The sequence below is a fragment of the Babylonia areolata genome, chromosome 30 (genome assembly GCF_041734735.1).
Source record: "Babylonia areolata isolate BAREFJ2019XMU chromosome 30, ASM4173473v1, whole genome shotgun sequence".
Lineage (NCBI taxonomy): Eukaryota > Metazoa > Mollusca > Gastropoda > Neogastropoda > Buccinidae > Babylonia > Babylonia areolata.
The window spans coordinates 10437152-10451748 of NC_134905.1; the positions used below are offsets into that span (position 1 = coordinate 10437152).

Genomic DNA, 14597 nt, shown 5'->3' on the forward strand with positions numbered 1-14597 from the left:
TTCCACACGCGTATCACGTGGTCAGTTAGCAAATTATTATCCAGTAGAAAGGGGTCTTCTACCCGATGAATGTTCATTTAAATAGTATTTTTATAACCCAGACACAACAAACTAACTGTTCAGAGTCTGTTCATGTGAACTGAACCAAACTCCAATGAAGGAAAAATCAGAACATACACAGGACGTCAGTGGACGTCTTATAGGCACTATGGCAATACTTTTTGTAGGACGCCAGCTGACGTCTTATAGGCACTCTACTGGCTAATTCAGTAAATCATTATTAATTCTTTTGTACCGTCCCCTGTATAATAATAATAATACTCGGGTACACAGCTATATGTAGAAAACACAACGAGTGATTATGGGGGAGTCGGGTTTTGCGTTGAGATGGTGGACTCTGTCGAACTCCACGTTGTCCGATATTTCCAGCTTATCAGTGAGCAGAGCCTGTGGTATCCTTTCACAGTCGGCGTTAGACTCGTTCTCTCTCGTGTTATCCCATGAAAGATGAGGTTGTTGCGTTTCGAACGCCACTCCGAGTCATCGATTCTGTTGTACTCCCCCAACTTCTTTTAACCAGGTCGTCATTCGCTTTACTCAGTTCCTAGCTTTCCTTTTTTTTTTAAACCAACAAACAACAAAAAGTGACAACTCTCTTCACACACAAAGTACACAATTTCAAGTCATTGCCGCCTATGCCACTGACTCTGCTAACACACAGGTAAATAGAAGGTTCATTGGAACAAACCCAGACTTTTCCTCAAAAAAGGAAACTCCGGGCTTGTGTTTTTACAGATAACTTGAATAAAAGCTAATTTGTGTTTGCACATTTCTTTTGTCATTGCTGCTGTGTGAACATGTCAAAGTGATCGGTATAAGGACAAGCCCGGTGCTTCCACTAACCGTGTGTAGATGTGTTTGTCGAAGAACTGCTGCACTGTCATCCTGTCCCACTCTCTGGCCCGTGCTGCCTTCCAGGGGGCTGCCACAGGCACCTGTCTCGCACACACACGAACAAGACACGAAAGCCGTAATTTCAAGCCACTGGTACTCGGCGCTTTTGATCCCATGAGTTTATATGGATGCTTGTGTCAAACAAAGAGTTACAATCTTGTTGATTTGTTGTCATTAACGCCTTCACTGCTGAACTTGCGTGAAATAAAACCAGTGTGGCATTAATCTGAATCGCAAGAACTAGGCTACTTCTTCTGTACTCTGAAGTGGTGTAATGGAAATATTATTATAAGAATCTTACGACCGTTTGTTCTTTACCTGTCTGTCAGTTACTTCCTTTCCAGGGGCATCCATCGTACAGATATTACCACAATATAATATTATGACTGTCCGACTTTCTCTGTTGTTTTCTGTGTGTCAGTTTACATCACTTGTACAGACATGTCAAACTGATGTTTATTCCAATGCTTTCAACGACGTCTTCACTTTCACCGGAACCTTCAACACATGTGCACCATCTACCTATACCATGGGGGACTATACTATGTACATTTCACCTCCAGGGAACCCGTAATAATGTTGCAATCACTGATGTGTAACAGGGAAAATTTCATTTCAAATCCATTCAAGATTTACCAACAAAAGTCATTTTGTACGTATGTAACAAAGGTAGTTTTATACCATATTCACATTACATAAAAAATATATATACTTTTTTTCCCATTACATAAAAAAATATATGCATATCTATCTATCTATCTATCTATCTATCTATCTAAATATATTCCTTCTGCATATGTAACACTACACTACACACACACACACACACACACACCGTGCACACAGAACCTTTTTCAGTGGCAAGGTGACGTGTACAGACCTCTCTACACATGTTGTACATCAGACGGATGACGTTGTTGAGGTCCAGCCACGTCAGAGGGCCTCCCGTCACAGGGAAGATGCTGTCCCGGAAACGTATCTGTTTGTTCTGAAACACGGCAACAACAGTTTGTCTTTTCTAGCAATTCTGATAAAAATACCCAAATATGCAAAATGAGTTTGGAAATTTCATGTTGTTTAAATGACACATTTTTGCATTTGATTTATTTAAGTTTATTACTGAATCTCCTTTAATGTTGAAATATAAGTGTGTGTGTGTGTGTGTGTGTGTGTGTGTGTGTGTGTGTGTGTGTGTGAAAGCCTTTTTCTCTGTGTCTCAGCCACTCTGTCTGTCTATCTCTGCTTCTTTCTTTCTGTCTTTTTCTTGTGCCTGTATCGTCTGTTTCTGTATCTCTCCCATTCCGCTCCACTTTCCAGCTCCCATCTTATTGAGCGTGTATATATATATATATATATATATATATATATATATATATATATATATATATATATATATATATATATATATAATTATGTGTGTGTGTGTGTGTGTGTGTGTGTTTGGGTTGTTTGTTGACTGGTTGGTTGGTTGGTTCCGCCCCTCTTCCCTACCGTTCCAGTGGTATTACCTTCATGCCAGTCATCCTGAAGCCCCCTTACTTATCCACAACTGGGCGGTGAAAGCACAGGCTGTCCATTAGGGAACACTCGATCAATGTCATATCACCATAAGGCCACACTCCAGACAACACTGCCACTGCTCGTGTGTTGATGTGGGGAGGAGGAGGGGACGGGAGAGAGCTTATGTCAGATCCTGTACTTGCTGCTGAGCCACTCCGGCGGTCCACTCAGATATTTTTCATAGAGATTTTCTTGTGTGTTTTCATAATTTACCTGTCTCCCAAGTTTACATTACGGTAGAAATGCAGAGGGAGGGTAAATATAGGCATTTTTTCCTTCTTTGGGCCATATGAATAACTTTTGGGGGTGTATGTTAATTGAAACGGCACCATATCCAGATCTTTCATCACACAGTTAATTTCTTTATGTCTACAGAAAGAAATTAGAATGAGCTATTCCATGAATGATATAAACATTGGATCAGTGCCAAACTAACTTGTCACGTGATCAAATAATTCCAGTGTGCTGAAAATGCTAAAACGCCAGCAACCTGATTACTGGATGAAGGATTTCTTTATCAGCGTGAAGTAACTGCTGGCATAATTAGGCACTATATTAGAATAGATGTGTGTTATGATATGTAGTATCGTATTTAACCAGTCTAATTTAATGGTTTATGTACCAGCCGACCGCAAGGGCAACAATGTAAATGAAGCGTGGGTGTTTTTTCTGTTCTTTTTCCATTGCATTTTACGAAAGAAACCACACTGTATCAATCTTACATGGGTTTTGTGGTTTGAATGCAGGGGGAGCATACATACATTGATCGCTTTTCCTTCTTAAAACTATATAGATCAAGACTGGGGTTACCTGGTTGCAACCCCATAGTACTAGGATAGTGAACAGGATTCATTTTCTTTGTGTTAAACATAAAATTTAGAAGCATGGACACACAAATTTGCATCATTCACATAAAACCAACTTCGAGACAGACATGAGATTAGTGACCGAACAAAGCATGGCTCAGACTGAGAAATATGAAATCTGATGTTTTCACAAAACCCGTACAAAGTTTGAAGGTTACACAAAGTTTGCAAAGAGACTGGGTGATGCATTGTACGTATTTCACTTTGAAAATGCCAGACATGTTCTTAGATGCAAACAGTGAAATACTGCCATAAGGACAGAAAGCCTATGAGGAGGAGGATACCACAGCCGGACCATCAACTCCCAGGAAAAGATAGCTTGCACTGAAAGTTTTGTTGTTTTTTTCCAAGAGATTGCTGCATCATGTGTGACAAAGCGAGGAATGGAAGCCAGTTTCTAAAGACCATAGCTCTCAAATGGGGAAAAGTGTGGCAGCTCCTCTGACCGATGTAATTGTGATCGTCGAAATACATGACAGATCTTGTCGCACGGGAAGCACACTACCACAAAATCAATCGGAATTAACTTAATTCAGAGGCATGTGGATTGAAATGGTAGAAGAGACAAATCATTTACAAGAGGAGGCCCATTGGGACGCTTTTAACCATGTGTGCGAGTAAGTGGAAAGGAGCATCATTGGCGGTGACGATGTAGAGCGTGTATCAATGCTGAGAGACGTGTCATGCATGCAAGAGAAACACCGACTGTTTCACAATCCAAACTACAGGACTGACCATTCTGAGTGCAGAATTGGATTTGCTGCTCCAAATCACCAGATCGAGTTACTGTACTCATCAGACACATACCAGCCGAACCATTACAAACTACAAAACAATGCTGCCCGTCTGACTCTGAGTCCCGCGTAATGATCACATTTTCCTCCCCTCCGATCTCTACATTGGCTCCCCACTGAAGCAAGAATTAGATACAAAGTTGCGTGTCTCTGCTATTCTGCTTTCCACTCTGCAGGACCTGTATATCTTTCTGACCTTATCAGTGTTTACACTCCCTTAAGCAATCTCCGCTCTTCCTCTGACTGTTACCTTCTGAAAATTCCTCGTGCCAATACAAGAACCTATGGTGAACGTTCTGTCTTTTTGCTGCTCCTCACATCTGGAACAACCTTCCTCATCATATCCGTGCATCTGATTCTATTTCTGCTTTTCGCTGATACTAAAATGTCATCTTTTTAAAACCTATCTATAAACACTCTCAGCTTCCTTGTTCTCCAACACCACCCAAGTCAGCTCACTTTGGATGTATGAAGAGTGGGAATGGGAGAGTGTGATGGGGGCGGGGGTGGGGGTGGGGGTGGGGGTGGGGGGTTAAGTGGGCGGGAGGGGGGGGGGGAGGGTTGAGAAAGAGTTGTCATGAATGATTTATGTAACTTGTAATATTTTTCTTTCTGTCATGTAAAACACACTGAGCTCTTAGAGAGAAAGGGCGCTATATAAATGTACATTATTATTATTATTATTATTATTATCATTAGTAGTAGTAGTAGCTGTAGTAGTAGTGGTGGTGCTTTTGTTACTTCTGCATCAGAGGATAGAAAGTTGGAAGAGGCAGCCATAACACTCCAGTGTCTCATTCAGAGTTTCAGAGAAGCTCGTGGTCACTGCACCCCAGCAATGGCGTCTTTTTTGACTGAATATCTAAAGGCTCTTGGTTCTGCAAAGGACTTTATGGAATGTGTTCTACATGTAAATGGAAAGAAAAATGCCAATGAAAAGAAATATCAGAATCACTACCTGTTTCGCAAGACACGTGTTATGCTTTCACAAGTGGAAATGCCAAAGCACATCGTTCTGGGCACTGCAATTCGCCATCTAAAAGGAAGTGCTAAACTTTTCGAAAAAAATTTTTTTTTTTAATCACTTTGGCCACTGCATGTCTCACAGTTATGTCCTTAAATTTGAAACTGCAGTCTGCTACAATGGACTTCAAAGTAACAGCTTGCTGCTAGAAACCATCTCTCCCGATAGCGTCATTCCTCACTCCTGCTGAGACAAAATTGATTTACAGGAAACAGGATTAGGATCTGGCACAACTCATTCAACACATAGCATTGTCATTTTAAGAAGTGGCAAGAAACTCTGAAAACCAGGCCCAGACCGGTACTCAGTGAAACATATCATTCATCAACACACCGACCTAGCCTACAATGCTAGCCCCCAGAGCTCCAGCCATTACTCGGTCTGGAGAAATGGTCCACCTTTCACCCCCCCCCCCCCCCCCCCCTATAAATTTTTCATATGTATTGGTTGGTGCTTTAGAGTGTATAGATCACGAAAAATCATGTTAACATAAAAAATCTTGGGTCTCATTGTCCCTTCTGGCTTAATTTTGAAGGGTGCCCATCTCAGGTGGCACGGCTGTTTTTCGTCGGTCCAAAACCTTCCATAAGTTTGGTGATCATCCGTGTCTTTGTTATTTGAGCTACAAGAATTTCCTTTATGTTTTTGTTGACAGTAATGCCTTCTGCACCATATGCAATAATCAAACGACAATATATGCAATAAAGTGACCGCAGTGAAGCTACGTGTGTACCCACCGTCTGTCACACGTTGCGAACTGTGAATTTGCCTAAATGTTTGCAATAAACTGTCTCTCTAGAAAACTGTGCAACTTATTAGAAACAAAGTACACCACAGTTTCAAAGAACAGTCTCTTGTGATTCTTTTGAGCTAAGCCACATCACCATGGGCCTATTCAGCTGTCCTCTGCCGCCGGTTTATCTCCCCTACCCCCTATTTGGCTTCAACGCCAATTTAATTCTTTACAAATTCATATTGGTCTATTTATTGAAAAAAACGTTTATGTGCACTTTCCAAGTGTGAGCACATGTGTGTGTGTGTGTGTGTGTGTGTGTGTGTGTGTGTGTGTGTGTGTGTGTGTGTGTGTGTGTGTGCTGTCCTCTGTCATCGGTTTATCTCCCCTACCCCCTATCTCATCATTCTGAGTCGCTTCCCTCGGCATAAGTAGAAAGCGACTCTTCTGATACGTAGGATATGACAGCTTCTTCTTCGTCGTCAGTCTGGAAAGTCCACAAGGAAGTCACCCATATCTGCGGGCAGGATGACGTCTTCTGCGGACCACATTGGTTCCCAGGTGCCATCAACGTCGATCCATCCATGTCCATTGCTTGCTGCTGGAACATCAGAAATGGGTTCGAGAGCCCTTTTCCAAATGGCATCTTGATAGTTGCTCCGTTTGATGTGCTCTTGAAGAGTTTGTTTGCACGGAGGCATGCTTGCCATGTCAACGTTGTGGTTTGCATTCAATGGCTCATCTCCACATCTCTCCTTGAGCAGCTGGTGTCGGAGGTCATTGACACTGGTGAAACAATGTCTGCCGTACACAGGTGAAGGTCTCAAGATCGGCTTTGACTTCTTCAGCGATGGCCCATATATCTCCAAGGCGGGCAATTGTTTCCACAAATCTTGGATTCTGCTGAAGAACTTTGATGGGTTTTATTTTCCCAATGCCCTTGAACGCACTTGTGTCGCAGCCGGTATAAGCATGAAGAGCCAGGAAGGCGGTGCAGTGCTGTTGCATGTATGCTTTTGCGATGTCAGTGACGTTGATGAGCCACTGTTTGTTCCCCATTCCTGTGTCGAACAGAATCACCACATCCTTCAGCTGCAGAGCGAAGTGCAGGAGAATGAAGAACATGTCCGAGTAGGGACTCTTGACGCGGACGAACCTGTAGCCATTCCGTTCAGCGTACGCACAGTAGAGGGCAACTCTAGAATCCATCTCTTCTTGTGTGGATTTGAGCGTTGCGATTGGCATCCTTGTTGTCTTCAGCTCATCTGCTGATTGCAGCAGGAAGGCTTCTCCCTCACATATCAACCTGACTTTTCTGTCCCTTGAATTTTGGCGCATTCTCATCTTTGCTGCAAACGTCGAGTAATACTTGAGTGAGCTGCTTCTTATTTTCGTTGTTTGACAGAAACGTCTTCCAGTCTGCAGGACGCTTGGTGCCTTCTCCTTTCACGATGATCTTATCGCCAGTGCCTCTCCTTTTCCTTTCCATCGCTTTGATTGAGTCCGTTTTGTACATGTCTGTACTGAACACCACGTCCGTTCCCTGTGGCAGCATGTCAAATATCTTCTGGTTGATCTCCCTGAAATTGGAAGGAAGCTGTTGCAAGCAGTGAAACACTGCATTGCTATCAATCACAACCAGCGTCGCATCATGGGGAGGTAGAGCGGCATCTTCCATATCTTTGGTGAGGTAGTTGAACCCTTTTGCTTTGTCGGTCTTGGCAAGGAAATTGTCAGCAGTGGCAGTACTGTAAGGTACAGAACTAAGTTGGTATGTCATCAACTGTTTCAGATCGAGTTGAACACCTGCTTCCTGTGCCCTCACAAGGAGTTGAAAGGCAATGTTCCCTTGTTGTTTGTATTCCACAACCTTCTTCTTGGTAGTCTTCATGTGGACGGTTTTGTTCATCGATGCCATCGTTTTCAGGTTTAGCCGCTTGACTGGTTCAAAGAAATGGTCATTTGCCATCAGTCTCTGCGTGATGAACGCCTCCTTCGCGGCTTTACCAGTTTTTTTTCTACCCTCAACACATCATGTTGACTGGGACAGATGCTCCAGATGACAAGGCAATGAGTTTGACCGAGGCTTCCTCGCAGAAAGGGTTGATGAAACGTTTGATTACATCCTGATTCTTCATGACGTTGCTTTCGCTCTTCAGTCTCTCAGAAGGACACAAGTCACGATGTCTACTGCCAACAGCATCACCTTGTGCCATGCCAACCATGTTGAGAGTTGCATGAAGATACTTTGACCTCTCATGGGTTGTCCTGACCCATCTGTGGTAGGCCTCCTGGTTGGACAGCACTCCCGTGAGACCAGCGCCACCTCCGCCAGCTCCTCCTTGGCTTTTGGCGTGCTTCATGAATGTTTCTTCCATGGTCTTGTCCACTGCATAGCGATTGCCAGGAATGAAGGACCTTGCCACGCTGAAAGCACCTCTCTGCAGCATCTCCTTGGCTCCAGGATGTGACAAGTCAATGTTTGCCAAGAAGACTGAGAAGAAGGTCAGGTAGCGTGTGTAGTTTTGTCCATCAAAACTGAAGAAGAGGTCTGGCATTTGGGACATCGTTTGTGCGTAGAGCAGGAAGTCGTTGATTTTGACAGCCTCAAGGAGCGCAAGGACAAGCCATACATGATCGATGTACGACAACCAAAATTGTGCAGTTGGTCCAAAGGCTCTCTGACTCTATCTCTGAACTGTTCGTACTCTACCATAAAACTGGCGATAGCTTCATCTTGCTGAAGCTCAGTCAATGTCTCTTTTGAGAAGAAACATGAGGCTGCCTGGAGTTTGATCATGCTGTCTTCTGACAGTGTCGGAAATGACGTGTCTTCATCTCTGATTTCAAGGTATCTTTCCAGCACCGAGCGTTCTAGACTCTCAAGCATTGTCTTATGGCAGAACAATGCTCGTTCATAATGTTTGCCAGACGGCACCCCTTGCAGAGAACCAGAAGAGATCAGGCCTGCCTCCAGAAGGATATCTCCAAAACCAGAACCATCTAGCTTTTTCCAAAGCATCTTGAGGTACGCACAGGCAAGGTGGAATGTACCGATCAGAATGATATGCTTCTTGTACTGGTCAGGTTGGTTCCAGACGATCGGGTAGGCTTTCATACAAACCCCAAGATCAAACTAGTGATAACGTACTCTTGTCCAACCTCTCTCCTGGACTGTTTTGTACTCGGTGACTGGGTGATAGATCACAGGGTAGTAGTCCAATGTCGTCTTCTTTGCCGGGTTAATGGTAATAATGTCAGAACGTTTATTCGACATGGCTCAAAAGTCACAATAATACTTTCATGCTTCACCCTCGTGGTTCCGCACCGCTTGAAACACTTTCCCCATGTAATCTTTCACTATAGTATAGAGTCTTTCGTTTCATAAAGAAAACGCACACACACACACACACACACACACACACACACACACACACACATGTGCTCACACTTGGAAAGTGCACATAAACGTGTTTTTTTTCAATAAATAGACCAATATGAATTTGTAAAGAATTAAATTGGCGTTGAAGCCAAATAGGGGGTAGGGGAGATAAACCGGCGGCAGAGGACAGCTGAATAGGCCCATGGTGATGTGGCTTAGCTCAAAAGAATCACAAGAGACTGTTCTTTGAAACTGTGGTGTACTTTGTTTCTAATAAGTTGCACAGTTTTCTAGAGAGACAGTTTATTGCAAACATTTAGGCAAATTCACAGTTCGCAACGTGTGACAGACGGTGGGTACACACGTAGCTTCACTGCGGTCACTTTATTGCATATATTGTCGTTCAGATTATTGCATATGGTGAAGAAGGCATTACTGTCAACAAAAACATAAAGGAAATTCTCGTAGCTCAAATAAAAAAGACACAGGTGATCACCAAATTTATGGAAGGTTTTGGACCGACGAAAAGCAGCCGCGGCACCTGAGATAGGTACCCTTCAAAATTAAGCCAGAAGGGACAGTGAGACCCAAGATTTTTTATGTTAACATGATTTTTCGTGATCTATACACTCTAAAGCACCAAAAAATACATATGAAAAATTTATTAGGGGGGCCGGGGGAGGGAGGGTGAAAGGTGGACCATTTCTCCTGACAGACTACATGTTTCACAAAGTATACGGTAAAGCCCATACTCAAAACAGTCGACACTCATTTCTCCATTCAACTCACTACAGATGACTCAAATAATTCTAGATTCATGCAGATTCTGACCAGATACACGCCTTCTGTGAGCACCCCATTACAGATTGTCAGGTTGGGTATCTCTCACTGGAACGAATCTGGCCAATGTGCATGAGCAGTCATCAGTTGACTGTGTGCAACCTGTTCATCATCCTGTTACAGACAGTATATCAGTGCAACACGTTCTGTAGGTGTCACTGAATGCAACAAGACAACTGTGTCAGGAGTATGCCTGCATCAGGTTTGACTTTGCAGTTGCAAAAAAAGCAAAATTGAACAGTCCCATAAGAATGCAGTATGTCTTGGTGCGTTTCACTTCACTTGTTCTTTTGGTACTCTGGGAAAACCCATGAGAGGAACAGGTTTCAGAGACATCATCGCTCAGTTGGACATCTGCATCATGGGCTCCACTGAAGCCTTTGTGGGAAACATCAGAGCCCACCTCAGTGTTGGAAGCTTTGGGGATTCTTCATCTGTGATAGTTTCTCAAAGACTCACCAAGTGCAAAGGAACTCGCCGAGGACGCAAATGTGTCTTAAAGTCTCCCAAATAGAGTTAAAACAAAAACAAAAGTATGCCATTCAAGTGCGAAGTGCAAGAGAGAGGTTCTTGTGGCAAGAAATAAAAGATGGCACAGTTTGGTAAGTGCACATGAACAACTGAGTGATATTTTCTGTAATTCGAAAGGAATTATTATTAGAGTTACTTTAGCAATGAACTCCAAACAATCTGCTGGCCACACCTTTCGCTAATGCCAAAGGAGGGAGTTGTTCGGGTTCTTTTTTGTTTTTTTATTTTATTTTTATACTATTGTCTGGATTCTTAAACCGCAGGTAATTATGGGCAGGTAATTGTGGACAGAAAAAGTGACTAAACTGTAAAGTAGATATTGTGATACAAAATCCTCCTGATGATGTAAGTGCGAAGTATGGACGCAAAACCCATTGATAATGATGTTTTGTTTATCAAATAAAACGTTGTAAAATGCGGCAACCCAATACTTGAAATGGCGGAGTCTGGGTCAGTTATAGAACGCCTGTAATGCCTGAGTACATTTTAGCAGGTCATTCTTGATAGTAGAAGGCTGAGTGATATAATGTGAAGCTCTACAAACATAATCTTAGTCAAATAGGACACCACTAAGAACAACCTACCATTTTTCTTGATGACACACTTTCGCGATAATACAAAAACAATGCCCTTTTTAATCATACCCTGGTATATTCATACCGTAATTCATTTTTGGCAGACAGGTATATTTGGATGGCAAACTGATCAAACTTTCGGGAAATCATAATGAATGATAACCCCACCCCCACCCCCCGCCGGGGTAAGGGGGGTTATTTTCACCTGAAGGTCTAGTCTATGTGCATGCCTGCACGCTAGCAAGAGCGAACATGTACAAATTATATAAAAATGCTTCCCCTTCAAGATGTTCAAGTTACGACAATCGTCAGCTGAAACCGGAGGACATCATCTTGAGCGCCCACAGCTCACAGACTGAGTCGTGACTTCATATTTACATCAATAGACAAAAAATATACAATAAAAACAAAAGTAAATCCGAAACAGGGGTTGATGGTATATATATATATATATATATATATATATATATATATATATATATATTAATGGATACTTATATAGCACACTATCCAGACATCTGCTCTAGGTGCTTTACAAAAACGCTTTTGTTGACATTAAATATTACATCAGTGTTACACACACACCAAAATGTGACTACACACACACACACACACACACACACACACTGCATACATATATTTTAACATACATGTGTATCTAACAGCTACCCCAACACATACGCACACATAGGCAGGCACAAACTTACATAAACGCACGCACACACAATACACATTCATATACATGCATGTAGTTATGTACATAATATATACATATGTATACACACATAGTCAAGCACAGCTAACGCCAAGGAAGTGGACCTGCCACAACTGAACTTATTGCTGAGGGAAAAGGTGAGTTTTGAGACGAGATTTAAGATGCGAGGGAATCAGAATGACGTAGGTTATCAGGGAGCTTGTTCCACGTCTTTGGCGATTGAAAAGAAAACGATCTGTGTCCATAGGTCTTACTTCTGACGTGAGATATCCTGAGAAGTCGAGTATCAGAGGAAGAACGGAGCTGGCGAGACGGGGTATAGATATGGAGGAGTTCAGAAAGATACTTGGGACCAGATCCGTTGACTGCAGAAAAGGTGAGAGTGGATAGCTTATAGTCTATTCGATCAGAAACAGACAACCAGTGGAGAGACTGAAGGAGAGGAGAAACATGGTCAAATTTAGAAGCTCTGCAAATGAGTCTGGCAGCTTTATTCTGAATTCGTTGGAGTCTGTCTAACAGATATTTGGGAAGGCCGGCCAAAAGAGTTGCAGTAATCCAATCTTGAGAGAACTAGAGAGCATACAAGTGTCTTGGTTGCATCGGTTGAGAGATAGTGGCGGATAGAGCCGATTCTATGCAGTTCCAAATAGGCAACTTTACAGATATTCAAAATGTGTTGTTGGAAGGAAAGAGACTGGTCTAGGATGACACCAAGTCTGCGAACAGAAGGAGAAAGTGAAACAGGTGTGCTATTGATCAGAACAGAGTCAGGAAAGGAAGGATGTTGACGAAACGTCTTTGGACAGGTTATCATAAATTCAGTCTTATCATCATTTAGTTGCAGCTTGTTGAGAGTCATCCAGTCCTTTAGGCCAGCAATGCACTCCTGTGTTTGAATCACCAGTGCATCAAATTCAGCTATGGAAGCCGACTGATAAAGTTCAGTGTCATCAGCAAAGCTCTCATGCGACATCGCATGATGACTGATGACATCCGACACAGGAGCCGCATACAGCACGAAAAGAACAGGACCTAGGACGGACCCCTGTGGGACACCATCTTTTAAGGCAGATACTCTAGAGTATCTACCATTTACACACACTTTCTGTGTACGATCTGACAGGTAAGACGTGATCCATGCTAGTGCAGTGTCACGAATACCAAAGGAAGTTTTAAGTCTGTTCAAGAGTGGTCGATAGTGTCAAAAGCTGCTGACAAATCTAAGAGAGCAAGAACAGATAATCTTATCCTCATCAAATCCCGAAAGCAAATCATTCACTATTCTAAGAAGGGCCGTTTCGAAACTATGACCAAGTCTATAAGCTAGACTGGTGGGAATTAAGTAAACCATTTTGTTCCAGATGAGCTAAGAGCTGAGACAATATGATCTTTTCTAGCAGTTTTGATAAAAATGACAGATTAGAGACAGGTCGATAATTTTTCAAACAATTATGATCCAAAGATGGTTTCTTGATGAGTGGACGTACAACAGCAGATTTGAAGCTTTCAGGGAAACAACCAGACAGTAAGGAAGAATTGATGACATGAGTAATATGTGGCAGTAGAACATCAGTACATTCAACCAACAAAGAAGACGGGACAGGGTCAAGCTCACAGGATTTCGGACAAGCGCTCAGACACACTGTCTTCACAAAATCTTCAGTGCATCAAAAATTGTTGGAAACAATGTAAAACAGGACCACTGTACACGCGTTCTTAACGGGTGAAGAAGGAGACACAACAGAGTCAAGCTTCTCACGAATGCATGCTATTTTGCCAGTGAAGAAGTCAGAAAACTTTTGAGGGAGTTCCTGCACCAAAAATGTTGTAGGGAGTGGAGTGTTTTTCATTTTACCTAGTAGATTGTTTGTAGCGTTGAAAAGCTGTTTGGCTGTGGTGCATGCACGGATTTTAGAAGAGTAGAACTTTGACTTTGCCCTGTCAACAATGTTTGTTACACTATTCCTGGCTGTTTGAAAAATGTCCCTACTGACAGTCAAACTAGTGGCGCGCCAGTGCCTCTCAGCTCTCCTTCTCTGCCGCTTGGCCCCCAACAGCTCTGGTCCCACGGTGTTGTACCAAGGCGACGGGGGACGATTGGAGATCAGGCGCCGAGTCGACGGGGCGTGCCTGTCGAGTACAGCGCGTAGGGCAGTGGACAGCTGGTCAGCAGTCGGCTCAAAAGGGTTATCAGTCAGCAGGTCAGCTTTAAATAAGTCTAAGTCAATTGAGGTCAGTGTGCACACCTCCCTATACACACGGGGCGTGGGAGGTTTGGTGAGGTTCAGATGACACGTCACACTGTGATGGTCAGAGGACAGGGTGTGATCGACGGTGGTAGACTTCAGGAGGCAGTCCTCATTTCTGTGCAACACCCAATCGACGATGTGACTACGATTGTGTATGGACTCGGTTACAGACTGGTTAAGATCGAACAAACTCACAATTTCAAGTAATTTAGAGGTACTAAAACTGTGTGGGTGAATCAAAATGAAAATTAAAGTCACCGGCAATAAGTAGGGAGCCTGGTAAACTGTTAGCGTATTCTAATAAGTCCGGAAACTGTTCTATGAACATCGGATCAGAACGTTTCTTTTTCTTGTTTGGTGGCGGACGGTAG

At 42.9% G+C, this 14597-nt stretch overlaps 1 protein-coding gene across 1 annotated transcript in view; it reads right to left on the reverse strand.

The window, feature by feature from the left end:
• The window catches only part of LOC143275661 (amine oxidase [flavin-containing]-like), a 109655-nt gene that overhangs the window by 62947 nt on the left and 32111 nt on the right, over positions 1–14597 (reverse strand). The window contains exons 5-6 of the mRNA XM_076579936.1: positions 1835–1942; positions 904–995 (exon numbers count right to left, since the gene is read on the reverse strand). Coding sequence (XP_076436051.1) covers positions 904–995; positions 1835–1942 — 200 coding nt within the window. The remainder of the gene's footprint in view (positions 1–903; positions 996–1834; positions 1943–14597) is intronic.